The 16,573-nt window shown below is 48.7% G+C and overlaps 1 protein-coding gene across 1 annotated transcript; it reads right to left on the reverse strand.

Annotated features, from left to right (window-relative positions):
* Window positions 1-15,734: 15,734 nt before the first annotated feature.
* On the reverse strand, window positions 15,735-16,157 carry LOC142365469 (uncharacterized). The gene has a single exon (XM_075446297.1). It carries the CDS (start codon window positions 16,155-16,157, stop codon window positions 15,735-15,737), a length of 423 nt encoding a protein of 140 aa, XP_075302412.1.
* Window positions 16,158-16,573: the final 416 nt, after the last annotated feature.

Genomic DNA, 16,573 nt, shown 5'->3' on the forward strand with positions numbered 1-16,573 from the left:
CCTCGCAGCCTTCTCCAGGCTGAACAAGCCCAGGTCCCTCAGCCTTTCCTCATAGGAGACATGCTCCAGTCCCCTCACCATCCTCGTAGCCCTCCGCTGGACTCTCTCCAGCAGCTCCTCACCTTTCTTGAAGTGGGGAGCCCAGAAGTGGACACAGTACTCCAGATGGGGCCTCAATAGGGCAGAGTAGAGGGGAAGGAGAACCTCCCTTGACCTACTGGCCACACTCCTCTTAATGCACCCCAGGATACCATTGGCCTTCTTGGCAACAAGGGCACACTGCTGGCTCATGGTTAACCTGTCATCCACCAGCACACACCCAGGTCCCTCTCCACAGAACTGCTCTGCAGCAGGTCAGCCCCAAGCCTGTGCTGATGCATGGGGTTGTTCCTCCCCAGGTTCAGGACCCTGCATTTGCCCTTGTTGAACCTCATCAGGTTCCTCTCTGCCCAACTTTCCAGCTTATCCAGGTCACGCTGAATGGCAGCACAGCCTGCTGGTGTATTCACCACACCTCCCAGTTTGGTGTCATCAGCAAACTTGCTGAGGGTACATTCTAAGTCTTCATCCAGGTCGTTGATGAAGAAGTTGAACAAGACTGGGCCCAGTACTGACCCCTGGGGGACACCACTAGTTACAGGCCTCCAACTAGACTCAGCACCGCTGATGACAACCCTCTGAGTTCTGCCATTCAGCCAGTTCTCAATCCACTTCACCGACCACTCATCCAGCCCACACTTCCTGATCTTCCCTAGGAGGATATCATGGGAGACCGTGTCAAAAGCCTTGCTGAAGTCGAGGTAGACAACATCCACTGCTCTCCCTTCGTCTACCCAGCCAGTCATGCCATCGTAGAAAGCTATCAGATTGGTCACCTTCCTGTCCTCCATGTGCCTTAGCACAGCTTCTAGGAGGACCTGTTCCATGACTTTCCCAAATACGCTTCATGGGGAGTGATGAAGAGCAAAAGACTCACGTAGGTATTGTAAATATCCTACAGTCCCCTGAGTGACTGTGGCCTATGGATGACCCATGCTGCAGCAGGGACATCCCTGCAGGACTGCAGCCCACAGAGGACCCATGCCGCAACAAGGGCACCCCCAGGGGACTGTTGCTCCTGGGTGACCCACACCAGGACAGGGACACACCTGAATGACTGCGACCCATGGGCAACCCACATCAGAGGAAAGGCACTAAGAAACAGAGTAGCAAGAAAACCTGAAGAAGCAAAGATCAGCAGAGAAAATGAATGAGAAGCGAATAGCAGCAGAGGAAAAGCAGTAAGAAGCAAAGTATATCAAAACAAAATAAATAAGCAAAGAGAGCAGCAGAAAAAACATTTATGCACGGAAACCCAAAACTCCTGTGTCACCTATTGCCTGACTGGAATAACTGGGACAGACTGAGTTTCACCCACAGCAAACACAGGGGATGTTGAGCCTGAGAAAAGAGGAAGGAAAAGAATTTGGCTCAAGTGCTTTTTTGATTGTTGATGTTCTTTTTTCTCCATACCCAAAGCAGTGATCAGAAGTTGACATTAACCGAATATAAAATAAGGAAAAAAATCCCTGAGAAGTTTTGCCCATGACAGATGCTCGAATGCTCTTGCCAATAAGGTGTGCACTTCCACAGGGCAGCTAAGCCTAGAAAAGCTCTGACTCCTCCCTGTGGGAACATGCATCTGTCTCCAGTAAAAACTGACCAGGACCCACATGCCTGGCTTACATCAGGTGTCCCAGTCAACAATTCCCTTTAACTACTGCAACATAAAATGTCATAAAGAGTTTATTAATAGCCCAAGAATAAAGCTACAGAAGTATTTAAAAATATTCACAATATTTGGAGAGAAGGGGGAATAGGAGTTATATTTGGCAGTAAATAAATCACAGAATCACAGAATCACAGAATGGTAGGGGTTGGAAGGGACCTCTGGGGATCAACTACTCCAACATCCCCTGCCAAAGCAGGATCACATAGAGCAGGCTGCACAGGACCTTGTCCAGGTGGGTCTTGAATATCTCCAGAGAAGGAGACTCCACAACCTCCCTGGGCAACGTGTTCCAGGGCTCCATCACCCTCAGAGGGAAGAAGTTCTTCCTCATGTTCAGGCGGAACTTCCTATGCTTCAGTTTGTGCCCATTGCCCCTCGTAGGAGAGATGCTCCAGTCCCCTCATCATCTTCATAGCCCTCCACGGGACTCTCTCCAGTAGCTCCTCACCTTTCTTGAACTGGGGATCCCAGAAGTGGACACAGTACTCCAGATGGGGCCTCAATAGGGCAGAGTAGAGGGGAAGGAGAACCTCCCTCCACCTACTGGCCACACTCCTCTTAATGCACCCCAGGATACCATTGGCCTTCTTGGCAACAAGGGCACACTGCTGGCTCATGGTTAACCTGTCATCCACCAGCACACCCAGGTCCCTCTCCACAGAACTGCTCTGCAGCAGGTCCGCCCCAAGCCTGTGCTGATGCATGGGGTTGTTCCTCCCCAGGTGCAGGACCCTGCATTTTCCCTTGTTGAACCTCATCAGGTTCCTCTCTGCCCAACTCTCCAGCCTATCCAGGTCATGCTGAATGGCAGCACAGCCTGCTGGTGTATCCACCACTCCTCCCAGTTTGGTGTCATCAGCAAACTTGCTGAGGGTACATTCCAACTCTTCATCCAGGTCGTTGATGAAGAAGTTAAACAAGACTGGGCCCAGTACTGACCCCTGAGGGACACCACTTGTTACAGGCCTCCAACTAGACTCAGCACCGCTGATGACAACCCTCTGAGTTCTGCCATTCAGCCAGTTCTCAATCCACCTCGCTGACCACTCATCCAGCCCACACTTCCTCAGCTTCCCTAGGAGGATGTTATGGGAGACCGTGTCGAAAGCCTTGCTGAAGTCTAGGTAGACAACATCCACGGCTCTCCCCTCATCTACCCAGCCGGTTCTGCCATCGTAGAAAGCTATTAGATTGGTCAGGCATGATTTCCCCTTGGTGAATCCATGCTGACTACTCCTGATAACCTTCTTTTCCTCCACTTGCTTGATGATGGCCTCCAGGATAAGCTGCTCCATCACCTTTCCCGGGATGGAGGTGAGGCTGACCGGCCTGTAGTTCCCTGGGTCCTCCTTCTTGCCCTTTTGGAAGATTGGAGTGACATTGGCCTTTCTCCAGTCCTCGGGCACCTCTCCTGTCCTCCAGGACCTCTCAGAGATGATGGAGAGTGGCTCAGCAATGACATCCGCCAGCTCCCTCAGCACTCGTGGGTGCATTCCATTGGGGCCCATGGATTTGTGGACGTCCAGATTGCTTAAGCGATCCCTCACACAGTCCTCCTCGACCAAGGGAAAATCGTCCTCTCTGTAGGCTTCTTCTCTTACCTCCGGGGCCTGGGATTCCTGAGGGCCAGTCTTAGCACTGAAGACTGAAGCAAAGAAGGCATTCATTAGCTCTGCCTTCTCTGCATCCTCCGTCACCAGGACACCCACCTCGTTCAGCAGCCACCTCACATTGTCCCTAGTCTTCCATTTGCTGCTGATGTAGTTGAAGAAGCCCTTCTTGTTGTCTTTGACATCCCTTGCCACATTCAGTTCCGGGTGGGCCTTGGCCTTCCTCCTTGCATCCCTGCACGCTCTGACCACATTCCTGTATTCCTCCCAAGTGGCCTGTCCCTCTCTCCACATTACATGGACCTTTTCTGTTCCACCTGTGCTTCGCTAAAAGCTCCTTGCTCATCCATGCGGGTCGCCTGCCTCCTTTGCTAGATTTTACGAAGCCACCGAGGCGAAGGGCTCCAGAGTGGACAACCGTGCCGGGGAACCCTTTCCTGAAGCGGCAGAATCATGAAGTCAAAAGCACAGGGAGGGAGAAGACACCCCAGCCCCCCCCCCCCCCCCCCGCCTCAGAGCAGGCAGGAGTCAGTGCCTAACGAGCGGGCAGCTCTGACTCAGCGGGGGCGGAGTCAGCGGTGACGGAGGCGTGACCCTCCTGAGTACAAGAGCAGTCCCTAGGGAGTGCGAGCGACCAGGAACGCGACGAACACGGTGGGCAGACAGAGTGTGGCACGTCAGAAGGGTGTGGCGCGGCAGTTTGCGCAGGCAGTTCACGCAGGCAGGGTGTGCAGGGAAGGCAGAGGCCCTCCCCCAGCCCCCGAGGCAAGCTCAGGAAACTCATCTGCAGGAAGGAAGCCCAGCCATGGCACCCCACCGTCAGAAGACTGCTTCTTCTCTGCTGGTCAGAAAGGAAGCTTCAACCCAGACTGAGGTCCCTGGAAAGCACGCAGCTGTCCAGGTCTCTGGCTGCAGCGAGTGCCACCAGCTAGCGCTGGAGACGGACAACAGCAAAGGGAATAACTGCATAAGTCTGTTGCCTCCCTGGAGCATGGGTCAAGGACATCGCTAGGAAACTTCCTAGACTGGTCCGACCCTCAGACCATTATCCTCTGCTGCTCTGTCAGGTGGGTGCGGACGAAGTTGCAGTAAGTAGCCCGAGGGTAATTTAAAAAGAATTCAAAGCCCTAGGACGATTAGTAAAGGAATCTGGAGCACAGGTTATCTTTTCATCGCTCCTTCCAGTGGTGGGCAGAGACGCTGAGCGACATAGGCAGACTCAATCTATTAACACATGGCTCCGTGACTGGTGTCATCGCCACAACTTTGGGTTCTTTGACCATGGGATGACATAAACAGCACCAAGCTTGCTGGCATCAAATGGGAGCCAGCTTTCTCAAAGGGGGAAGAGGATCTTTGCCCAGGAGCTCACGGGGCTCATTGACAGGGCTTTAAACTAGAGGTGAAGGGGGAAGGGGAACCTATCAGGCCTGCCAGCGATAGGCTACGGGATGATACACAATGGTTAGAGGGATGGGGGGCTAGTAGGAGCCCTCAACCCGTTGCCCAGCAGCATGCGAGGGACACTGCAGCAATGTGGAAGTCTTGCGGATGGGAGCTGGAGGCGCCTGAGGTATCAGGTGCCAACAAGAAAATACCCATGAAACACCTCAAGGGAAAAAAGGGGTGCTCTGCTATGAAGGTAACGAGGCCGACAGCTCAGATGAAATGCCTCTATACAAACGCACGCAGCATGGGAAACAAACAGGAGGAGTTGGAAGCAACCGTGCTGCTGGAAAGCTACGACCTGATTGCCATCACGGAAACTTGGTGGGATGAATCCCACGACTGGAATGTAGCTCTTGATGGCTACAGGCTGTTCAGAAGGGACAGGCGAGGAAGGAGGGGTGGGGGAGTTGCCCTTTACATCAAGAAAACACTACAGAGTGAAGAGCTGTCCCTGAAGAATAACCACGAGCAGGTCAAAAACTTATGGGTAAGAATCAGAGAGAGAGGCAACAAAGGGAACCTAGTGGTTGGTGTCTACTACAGGCCGCCAGATCAAGAGGAGCTGACAGGCGAAGCGTTCTTCCTCCAACTCCAGGAGGCTTTGCGCTTGCAGGCTCTCGTCCTACTGGGGGACTTCAACCACCCCAACATCTGCTGGAAAAGCAACACGGCAAGCTGTAGGCAATCCAGCAGGTTCCTAGAATGCATTGAGGACAACTTCTTAAGCCAGGTAATAAGCACCCCTACCCGAGGGGATGCGATACTAAACCTGGTGGTCACCAGTGCGAGTGAGCTCGTTGGGGATGTCAAGATCGGAGGCAGCCTGGGCTGCAGTGACCACACGCTGGTGGAACTAATGCTAATGAGGGAAATGGGAATAACGAAGAGCATAGTCAGGACCCTAAATTTTAGGAGGGCCAATTTCCAGCTCTTCAAGGAGATAGTCAGAAGGACTCCCTGGGAAACGGTCCTCAGGGACAGGGGAACAGAAAAAAGCTGGCAGGTCTTTAAGGATGTATTGCGCAGAGCGCAAGAGCTCTCGATCCCCAAGTGTGAGAAGTCGGGCAGAGAAGGGAAGAGACCTGCATGGCTGAGGCAAGAGATGCTGGTCAAACTAAGGAAGAAGAGGGAACTGCACAGGCAGTGGAAGCAGGGACTGGCTTCCTGGGAAGAGTATAGGGAAGCTGCCCAGTTGTGTAGGGATGGGGTCAGGAAGGCCAAGGCACAGCTGGAGCTGAACTTGGCAAGGGATGCGAAAAATAACAAGAAGGGCTTCTACAGGTATGTCAGCCGGAAAAAGATGGTCAAAGAAAGCGTACCCCCGCTCATGAGCGAGACCGGCAAACTGGTAACAGCAGATGAGGAGAAAGCTGAGGTACTCAACGACTTTTTTGCCTCAGTCTTCACTGGCAACCTCTCTCCTCACCCCTCCCGAGTCGATGGATGGCATGAAGGAGACCAGGAGGGTAAAATCCCTCCAGCTGTAAGTGAAGACCAGGTTCGGGACCTCCTGAGGAACCTAAACGTACAGAAGTCCATGGGACCCGATGAGATGCATCCCAGAGTCCTGAGGGAACTGGCTGATGTAGTTACCAAGCCACTCTCCATGATATTTGAAAAGTCATGGCTGTCAGGGGAAGTCCCCAGTGACTGCAAAAAGGGAAACATTGAGCCCCTTTTCAAAAAGGGTAGAAAGGAAGACCCTGGGAACTACCGACCTGTCAGCCTCACCTCTGTGCCTGGGAAGATCATGGTACAGATCCTCCTAGAAGCTATGCTAAGGCACACGGAGGCCAGGGAGGTGATTCGAGACAGCCAGCATGGCTTCACCAAGGGCAAGTCCTGCCTGACGAACCTAGTGGCTTTCTATGATGGTGTAACAACAAGAGTGGACAAGGGAAAACCAATGGACGTCATCTATCTGGATTTTTGTAAAGCCTTTGACACGGTGCCCCACAACATCCTTCTCTCTAAATTGGAGAGTCCTCATCTTTTCAGAACCCACAGTTATTTGCATTCTTACATATTGCATATGTTCACATATTTATGATTTTTTTCTTTTTTCCCTTCAACAACCTTCACCATCCTCTTTTCATTCTCTGTTCCCATACCTTCTCTGTTCTCAGCTAAGTGCTTTTTTTTTTTTGTGTTCTGCTCCTTCTAGCAGTAGTATAAACAGTCTCCTAGTTTTGTTTTAACTGAATGCAGTTAACCACATTTGAAACAGCCAACACCCAAAAACATGGATGAGTTCACTGCCAGCAATCTTAATTTAATACCTGTGAGCTTGTCCTGGGTTCGGCCAGGACAGGGTTAATTTTCACCGGAATCCAGGAAGGGGCACAGCCAGGTGGGCCGACCCAACCCCAACCTGGCCAAACAGAGCAGGGTATTCCACACCATGTGCCGTCATGCTGGGTTCTGGTGGGGAGGGCGGCGCGGCGGGAACTCACTTGCGGCTCGGGAGCGCGGGCACCGGTCCTGTCCGGGAGAACGGCTCTGTGGGTCGTGCGGTTTATTTCGTGTTTTCTCCTTAACTGTATCGTTGTTGTTCCTGTTCCCTTTGTTTGCTGTTCTGTTAAACTGCCCTTATCCCGACCCACCAGTTTTCTGCCTGTTTCTTTCCATTCTTCTCCGCACCCCAGCGGGAGGAGGGGCGGCCACGTGGCACTTTTGTTGCAGGCTGCAGCCAAACCAGAACATTAAATTTGGTGCCCAAGCGTGGGGCAGGGATAACGGCAGGGCTGAGCAGTGGGTGTTAAAACAGCTTTCTTAGATTTTGTTAAAATTTATCATACGCATTTACTGTGTTAGTTAAGCAGTCGCCGGTAAAAAATGTTTCTGTCTGTGATCAGATGGCTGTGGTTTTTGAATCCTTACTTGCACTATGGTTTCCCTGTGGTGCTGTTCATTACCTCGGGGAAAAGGATCAGGATGATGATTTTACTGTACTGTACGATATCGACTTATGACATGATAACATCACTGTGCATGAAGATAGGCTTGTATTTGCATGCGGCACTGCGGTCATTTCCATACCTCGGATCCTATGTCTTAGAATTTGTTAATAATCAAACCCAGCCTGTGGGGAAAACCGGAGGGGATACCTTCCCCCACTCTTTCACCCCCCCCCTCTCCTTCAGGCTGGTCCTAACAGCTTTTGTAAATTTCGAGTACCCGTTGGATGCTCAGGCCAGCACTCTCCTTTTGTTCTGCCTCCTGAATGGATTGCAGGTTTTGTTTAGGGTTAAACAAGTAGTTAAGAACATCATGCAGAGACCTGCCCCGGAGCTGGATAGCTGTGAGTGGCTGGGTGTGTGGGACAGCATGGGCAGGTGTCTAGGGCAGTGGGAACCCCCGGTGTCTTTGAAACTCACACCTGACCAAGTGCAGAATCCGGACAAACTAGTAAAATATCTGCAAAAAGTGTGCTGCCACCCTGGGAACTCCAGAGAGACACAAATCACTGCAATGTGCTGGGGTCTGGCCCACGCCTACCGAGCCCTGTTCAACCTGATTCAGTGCCTTAAAGGGGAAAGGGGGGGAAACGAAGCGGCAGGCACTGCGGCTAGCACTGACCCCCAGCCGGCCCTGCAGCCCCTCCAGCCCAGCAGGCAGTCACAGCCCCCCCCCCGACCGGCACCACAGCTGCTGCAGCCACTGGCGTTGTCCCGGCTCCCCCGGCAGGCACGGAAGTTGCTGCAGCCCCAGCTCCAGCCACAGGCACAGTGACTGAGCCCAATGACCAACCTGTGCCAGTAGCAGTCGCCCCTGTAAAACAAAAGAAAGACGCAAAGAAAGCAGATCGCTCCGGGAGGGATGACGATAAGCCAGGGTCATCGCGGGAGACAGAGACAGAGATCATCACCCGGTCCCTGCCCCTGAGCGAGCTGCGAGACATGCGGAAAGATTTCAGCCGCCACCCAGGCGAGCACATTCTCACCTGGCTGCTGAGGTGCTGGGATAACGGGGCCAGCAGCTTGGAGTTAGAGGGCAAGGAAGCCAAGCAGATGGGATCCCTGGCCAGGGATGGGGGCATTGAAAAGGCCATTGGGAAAAAGGAACAAGTCCTCAGCCTCTGGAGGAGACTTCTGTCAGGCATGAGGGAGAGGTAACCCTTCAGTGAGGATTTTGTATGCTATCCTGGCAAGTGGACCAATATGGAAAGGGGTATTCAGTACTTGATGGAATTAGCTGTGCGGGAGCTGGTTTACTGTGACACAGACGATGAGCAGGTATCCACAGACCCAGATGAAGTCCAGTGCACACCATCTATGTGGAGGAAGTTTGTACGGAGCACACCATCCTCATATGCCAACTCACTGGCAGTAGTAAACTGGAAAGGTAAGAGGCACCAACAGTGGATGAGGTGGCTGTCAGACTCCGGAAATATGAGGAAAGTCTCTCTTCCTCCCTCATTTCGGCCATGGAGAAATTGTCCCAGAAGGTCCAGCGACTCGAACAGAGCATGTCTTACTCCCCACCTGTACGGGCCATCATCTCACCTGTTAGGGGCAAGCGTTTCTCTGCTCAGGACAGAGAATACAGAGGCTACACACCACGGGGCACCCTATGGTTTTACCTGCGTGACCATGGAGAGGACATGAGGAAGTGGGATGGAAAACCTACCTCAACCCTAGAGGCACGAGTGCTGAGTTGCGAGGTAAAACAATCACAAAAAGGGATTCTCTCCGGTTTCCAGCGGGCAGCTCTCCAGACCAGGTAGGCAGTTTGATCTTGATTCCGATCCTCTGGAGGGGACCTCCAAGTCATTTTTACAGCAGGTGAGCAGCAAATTCTCTGACGAGGATTAGAGGGGCCCTGCCTCCAGCCAGGTGGAGGAAAGGGACAACCGCGTTTATTGGTTGATGTGGATTCGGGGGCCTGGCACATCAGATCCACAAGAGTATAAAGCTCTAGTGGACACTGGTGCACAGTGTACTTTAATGCCATCAGAGTTCAAAGGGTCAGAGTCCATTTGCATTTCGGGAGTGACAGGGGGGTCCCAAGAGCTGAGTGTATTGGAGGCTGAAGTGAGCCTCACTGGGCAGGAGTGGCAGAAGCACCCCATTGTGACTGGCCCCGAGGCTCCGTGCATCCTTGGTATAGACTACCTCAGGAGAGGGTATTTCAAGGACCCAAAGGGGTATCGGTGGGCTTTTGGCATAGCTGCTTTGGAGACGGAAGAAATTGAACAGCTGTCCATTTTGCCTGGTCTCGGAGGATCCTTCCATTGTGGGGTTGCTGAGGGTGGAAGAACAACAGGTGCCAATCGCAACCACAACGGTGAACGGGCGACAGTATCGTAGCAACCGAGACTCCCTGATCCCCATTCATCAGCTGATCCGCCAGCTGGAGAGTCAAGGAGTGATCAGCAAAACTCGCTCACCCTTTAATAGTCCCATATGGCCAGTGAGAAAATCTACTGGAGAGTGGAGACTGACAATAGACTACCGTGGCCTGAATGAAGTCATATCACCGTTCCAGACATGCTAGAGCTTCAATATCAGCTGGAGTCAAAGGCAGCCAAGTGGTATGCTACAACGACATCGCTAATGCATTCTTCTCCATCCCTTTGGCAGCAGAGTGCAGGCCACAGTTTGCTTTCACCTGGAGGGGCATCCAGTACACCTGGAATCGACTGCCCCAGGGGTGGAAACACAGTCCCACCATTTGCCATGGACTAATCCAGACTGCACTGGAAAAGGGTGAAGCTCCAGAACATCTGCAGTACATCGATGACATCATTGTATGGGGTGACACAGCAGAGGAAGTTTTTGAGAAAGGGGAGAAAATAGTTCAGATCCTCCTGAAAGCCGGTTTCGCCATTAGCGAAATAAAGTCAAGGGACCTGCATAGGAGATCCAGTTTTTAGGAACAAAATGGCAGAATGGGTGTTGTCAGATGCCAATGGATGTCATCAACAAAATAGCAGCTATGTCTCCACCAACCAGCAAAAAGGAAGCATAAGCCTTCTTAGGTGTTATGGGTTTTTGGAGGATGTATATCCCAAATTACAGCCAGATTGTAAATCCTCTGTACCATGTGACCCGGAAGGTGGGGGCGGCGCGGCGGGAACTCACTCGCAGCTCGGGAGCGCGGGCACCAGTCCTGTCCGGGAGAACGGCTCTGTGGGTCGTGCGGTTTGTGTTGTGTTTTCTCCTTAACTGTATCATTGTTGTTCCTGTTCCCCTTGTTTGCTGTTCTGTTAAACTGCCCTTATCCCGACCCACCAGTTTTCTGCCTGTTTCTTTCCATTCTTCTCCGCACCGCGGCAGGGGGAGGGGCGGCCGCGTGGCGCTTTTGTTGCCGGCTGCAGCCAAACCAGAACAGAGCTAAAGACTTTAGTTTCAACCTCTTGATGTTGTACCACATTCAACCTCAACACAGGTTTAATCTTTTGCTTTAGTTGCAAGATGACTCTTGCCAATTGTTGCATTTCAGTACAAAATAAATCCATTCTGTTGCATTTTTTTGAACTGCCCTTGAAGGGAGAAATCTCACAAAGACCATTCTATCCCATGATGCATTCTGGTAGTACTTTCTTTTCAGAAGTTACATCCAAACCTTCTATGTCAATATTTCCGATTTCAACAACAGTCATCATCCATGATGATGATAAAATATGCAGGGTTCTTAGCAGACTGCAAAATGTTCCATAAGAGAAGATACAGCTCCACAGCCTCCTTACTCTAGCCAGTTCTGATTTATATCTACCTGACATTCTTTATTTGCATGCACTCTCTTTTATACATTGTTTAAATATACAGTAAGGTTGCTGCTTTTGTGGTAGTATAAATAAAAGCCTAGAGTAGGTAATCTCAGTCTCAGTTCATTATTCAGTTGCATGCACTGGATTAGCATAGGAATTCAGTTCAGCAACTGAGGAGTCAAGCAGCATTTTTTCAAATAACTTTTTATCCTGCTTTTATTATGATTCATAAATGAAAGAACAAAAATAATGTCTTTCTTAAAGCTTCATTTTAAGCAGTGTTTCGAGGCTCTGATTGAATAAATAGTTCATTCAGAATTGTAAAATTTTGCTCAAGCGGTACTTTTATTTCTAATGATCCAGTTAGGTTTTAAGGTTTTTTTGGCTTTCTTCCATTGTCAGAAAGTATTGTGTCCAAAATCATCATTTATTAGAGCAGTAAGTCTTTAAAAAGTACAAAGACAGGCAAAGAGGTGAACACCATATTCTTTTAAAAATTCTTTTAAGGAATAAATGAAAGGTAATTCAGCCGCTATCATCATGCCTGGATCTGCATTCCTTTCTCACAAACAGCTTTATTCATCTCTCTGTCATTCCTCCCAAAAGAACTACTTACATGCATTGGAAGTCCTCTTATTATGTAACATGCCATAACACTGAAAACATGTAGGGGAATAGCTGCATCATTATCCAATGTACAGTACAGTCTATAAATCAGGGCTCCCTTACAATGGTCAATGCTTCACAACAGTTTGTTTTAGTGTCTCCTGCAGTATCTCTCTGCTGGTAACTAAATATTTTAGAACAGTTTATGTTGACTCCAGGGAAAGCTGTTGAGGAGAAAATTCCTTATTTCAAGCAAAATATGGAGTTCATGGCTTAGCTCAGGAGTCGGACAGTATCCAAAAATTTGTTAGGTGTTCTTCCCCTTTGATCTGAGTTGTCCAACATCCCCCTTCCTCCTCCTCCCCCCCCCCCCCACTCCCTCCCCCCGGAATAATAAAATTTAAAGCATATTGGTTTTCTTAAAGGGACAGTGTCAGGATAGCTTGGGGCTAAATTCTGGTTTTATTAAAAACTTTTTAAACAAAAATGTAAAGTTAACACAAAATTTAAGATTATTTTCAACTGTCTCAGCAAACAGAGCAGTTCATATTTTAAGACGCCCTTAGTGTTGCTGCGTTTCTAAGAAATGTCTCACTCTGTAAAAGCTAATAAGTGAAACCGAATAGATTTTGAAAAAGGAAACACTAGCCTGCTCTCATTGCCTAAGCAGAGAAAAATGCAAGAAAAAAAACCCCTAAAGTATTGTTGGAATTTTCATTTTTAATGCTTTATCTTTATAGTAATCACATATCATACAGATATTAGTTTTTATTAAAGCACTTACAACCTTGTAACCAATATCCCTTTAAAGGAAAATATATGCCTTTGTTCTAATACTTAAGTTGCAATTGGTAATGAAAACAATAATATATTTTCCGTTTCCACTAGTCAAAGGTCTATCTACTTTTCCTATGACCAATCACAACAAATACATCAAGAGTATTAAAATACGGGAAGTACTGACCAAATTCTTCTCCACTAAAAAAGGAAATATGTTTATAAAATGACACATATTTTTGTTACAGGAAAGATTTCCATTTGAACTTATTGTATAAAACTTGTTGTCATGGTTTAACCCCAGCCAGCAACTAAGCACCACACAATGGCTCGCTCACTCCTTCCCAGCGGCATGGGGGGGAGAATTGGAAGGGTAAAAGGGAGAAAACTCGTGGGTTGAGATAAAAGAAGTTTAATAATTGAAATAAAATAAAATAATGATAATAATAAATTGTAATGAAAAGGAAAATAACAGAGAAATAAAACCCAAGAAAGTGATGCAAATGAAAACAATTGCTCAGCGCCAACTGACCGATGCCCAGCCAGTCCCCAAGCAACAGCCCCCCGGCCAACCTCCCCACCCTAGTTTTATTGCTGAGCATGACGTCGTATGGTATGGAATATCCCTTTGATCAGTTGGGGTCAGCTGTCCTGGTTGTGTCCCCTCCCAACTTCTTGTGCACTCCCAGCCTACTCGCTGGTGGGGCAGAATGAAAAGCAGAAAAGGCCTTGATGCTTTGCAAGCACTGCTCAACAGTAACTAAAACATCCCTGTATTATCAACACTGTTTCCAGCACAAATCCAAAACATAGCCCCATACTAGCTACTATGAAGAAAATTAACTCTGTCTCAGCCAAAACCAGCACACCTGAGTCGCACATTAATTTTCTGTCTATTTTTAGCTTTCTTTTAAGATGTAGGACAGCATAAGAAAGTTACAAATTCCATGAGGTGTTTAGAAAATGCAGCTTATCAAGATATTACTCTCTCCACAGCTAGCACCTATAAAGGTCTTCTGTGAATAACATCTCATATGTCACAAATATTTGTGAATGACATAATACATCAGAAGAATACAATAATTTACTCTCTATGTTGGCGTGGGTTACGAATCACAGAATCACAGAATCACAGAATAGTAGGGGTTGGAAGGGACCTCTGTGGGTCATCTAGTCCAACCCCCCTGCCGAAGCAGGGTCACCTACAGCAGGCTGCACAGGATCTTGTCCAGGCGGGTCTTGAATATCTCCAGAGAAGGAGACTCCACAACCTCCCTGGGCAGCCTGTTCCAGGGCTCCATCACCCTCAGAGGGAAGAAGTTCTTCCTCATGTTCAGACGAAACTTCCTGTGCCTCAGTTTGTGCCCATTGCCCCTTGTCCTGTCGCTGGGCACTACTGAAAAGAGCTTGGCCCCATCCTCCTGACACCCACCCTTCAGATATTTGTAGGCATTTATAAGGTCCCCTCGCAGCCTTCTCTTCTTCAGGCTGAACAAGCCCAGTTCCCTCAACCTCTCCTTGTAGGGGAGATGCTCCAGTCCCCTCACCATCCTTGTAGCCCTCCGCTGGACTCTCTCCAGTAGCTCTTCATCTTTCTTGAACTGGGGAGCCCAGAACTGGACACAGTACTCCAGATGAGGCCTCACCAGGGCAGTGTAGAGGGGAAGGAGAACCTCCCTCGTCCTGCTGGCCACACTCTTCTTGATCCATTGTAACGATGTGACCCCAATATGAGTATGATCGTTCACCTTTATTAGTCAGCAAAAACAAGGTTTATATAGCAAAACTATTACAGCATCTGAATGGTTAAACCCCCAATCCATATATAGGCAAAACTACTGCAATTCGTTGTGATTGGTGCAGAGCTGCATCTCGAAGTGAAAACAGTACTGTGGCAGGAAACAACAGCGTGGCAGGAAGGAAGTGACAGTGTGGCAGGAAACGGTGACGTTCCCCCTGCTCCAGTGTCCCGAGCTCGTCGCTCTGCCTTCCCAGCAGGGTTCCGTGTCAGCCGCTCCCAAGGCTCACTTCCGGATCGGAACCTGGGTTGCTCAACGCACCAAACTATGTCCCCTCTCGTCCAGCCAGGACTCCACATCTCTAAAATTTAAGTTTGGAGTTTTAGAAAGCAGGCATTCATTATTGCAGTGCTGGACGCACAGGGGATAGCTCCGCCCAGATGTGCGTGCTGAAAAGACACAATGACTAGGTATTTATGCTATGATAACATACATATTTCCTTCACTTAACTCTAAAGCTCTTGTCAGTGCAATCACTTCTGCCTTTTGGGCTGACGTTTTTGATTGCAGAGCTTCTGCCTCTGTAACAATATCTACTGTAGTCACAGCATAGCCTGACATCCAGATCCAATGTCTCACAAAACTGATCCCATCCAAATACAGCTCCCAGTCTGGGTTTTTACAGAGGGGTGTCTTTCAGGTCAGGTCGGCTGGCATATATTTCCTCAATGGTCTGTAAACAATCGTGCATAGGTTCTTCCTCCTCCCGTTGTTGGGACGACAGGAAAACTGCTGGGTTTACTACTGTAGTTGATTTTAAAACAACATCATCTTGTTCAAGAAGTACTATCTGGTATTTCAACATCCGTCTCGGAGACAACCAGTGCCCACCTTTTTGATCCAGGACAGTAAGTACCATGTGTGGTACAAAAACAGTTAGTTTCTGTCCCAGTGTCAATTTCTGGGCTGCTTGAATTAACAGCACAGTAGCAGCTACAGCTCTCAGACATCCTGGCCATCCTTTGCTGGTATGGTCCAATTGCTTGGAGAAATAGGCCACAGCCCGTCTGCTACCTCCTGGTATCTGAGAGCACTCCCAGAGCTATGGCTTGCTGCTCATGAACGAACAATTCGAAAGTTTTAGTTAGATTAGGGAGTCCTAAAGCCAGTGCTTTCATTAGAGTCTTTTTTATTTGTTTGAAAGCATTTCTGGTGCTGTTGTCCCATTCCAAACACCCAGGTGGTGAAGTTTTCAGTAACTCATAAAGAGATTTCACAATGAGTCCATAATATATAATCCACAGCCTGCACCACCCTCCCATTCCAAGGAAGGTACGTAGCTCATGTGCATCCTGGGGTTCTGGAAGCTGACAGATAGCCTCTTTTCGTTCCATGCTCAGTCTTCTTTGTCCTTTCAGAAGTTCAAATCCCAGGTACTTGACAGATTCCCGAGCGACTTGAGCCTTTTCCTTTGAAACTCGGTAACCATTCATTCCCAAAAAATTCAAAAGATCGATAAGTAATTGTAAACATTCTTCCCGGGTTACAGCTACAATTAGAATATCATCGACATACTGCAACACACAGACCCTGCCTCTTGTCTTCTTTTCCAGTTTTCCAATTCTTTAGCTAAATGATTTCAAAATATTGTGGGACTATTTTTGAATCCTTGTGGCAATACTGTCCAAGTATATTGTGATTTCTGACCAGTTTCTGGATTTTCCCACTCAAAGGCAAATATGTTTTTACTTTCTTGCTCGAGAGCTATGCAGAAAAAGGCATCTTTCAGATCTAGAACTGTAAACAATTCTTGTCTTTCATTTGTCATGGTCGATAAAGTGTATGGATTTGCAACTACTGGATGAATATTCTGAACAATTTGATTAATAGTTCTCAGATCTTGGACCAA

Source organism: Opisthocomus hoazin, chromosome W (assembly GCF_030867145.1).
Source record: "Opisthocomus hoazin isolate bOpiHoa1 chromosome W, bOpiHoa1.hap1, whole genome shotgun sequence".
NCBI lineage: Eukaryota > Metazoa > Chordata > Aves > Opisthocomiformes > Opisthocomidae > Opisthocomus > Opisthocomus hoazin.

Excerpts from the sequence above, each read along its gene's own strand:
- LOC142365469 (XM_075446297.1), bottom strand. The coding sequence starts at position 16,157 with ATGAATGGTTACCGAGTTTCAAAGGAAAAGGCTCAAGTCGCTCGGGAA.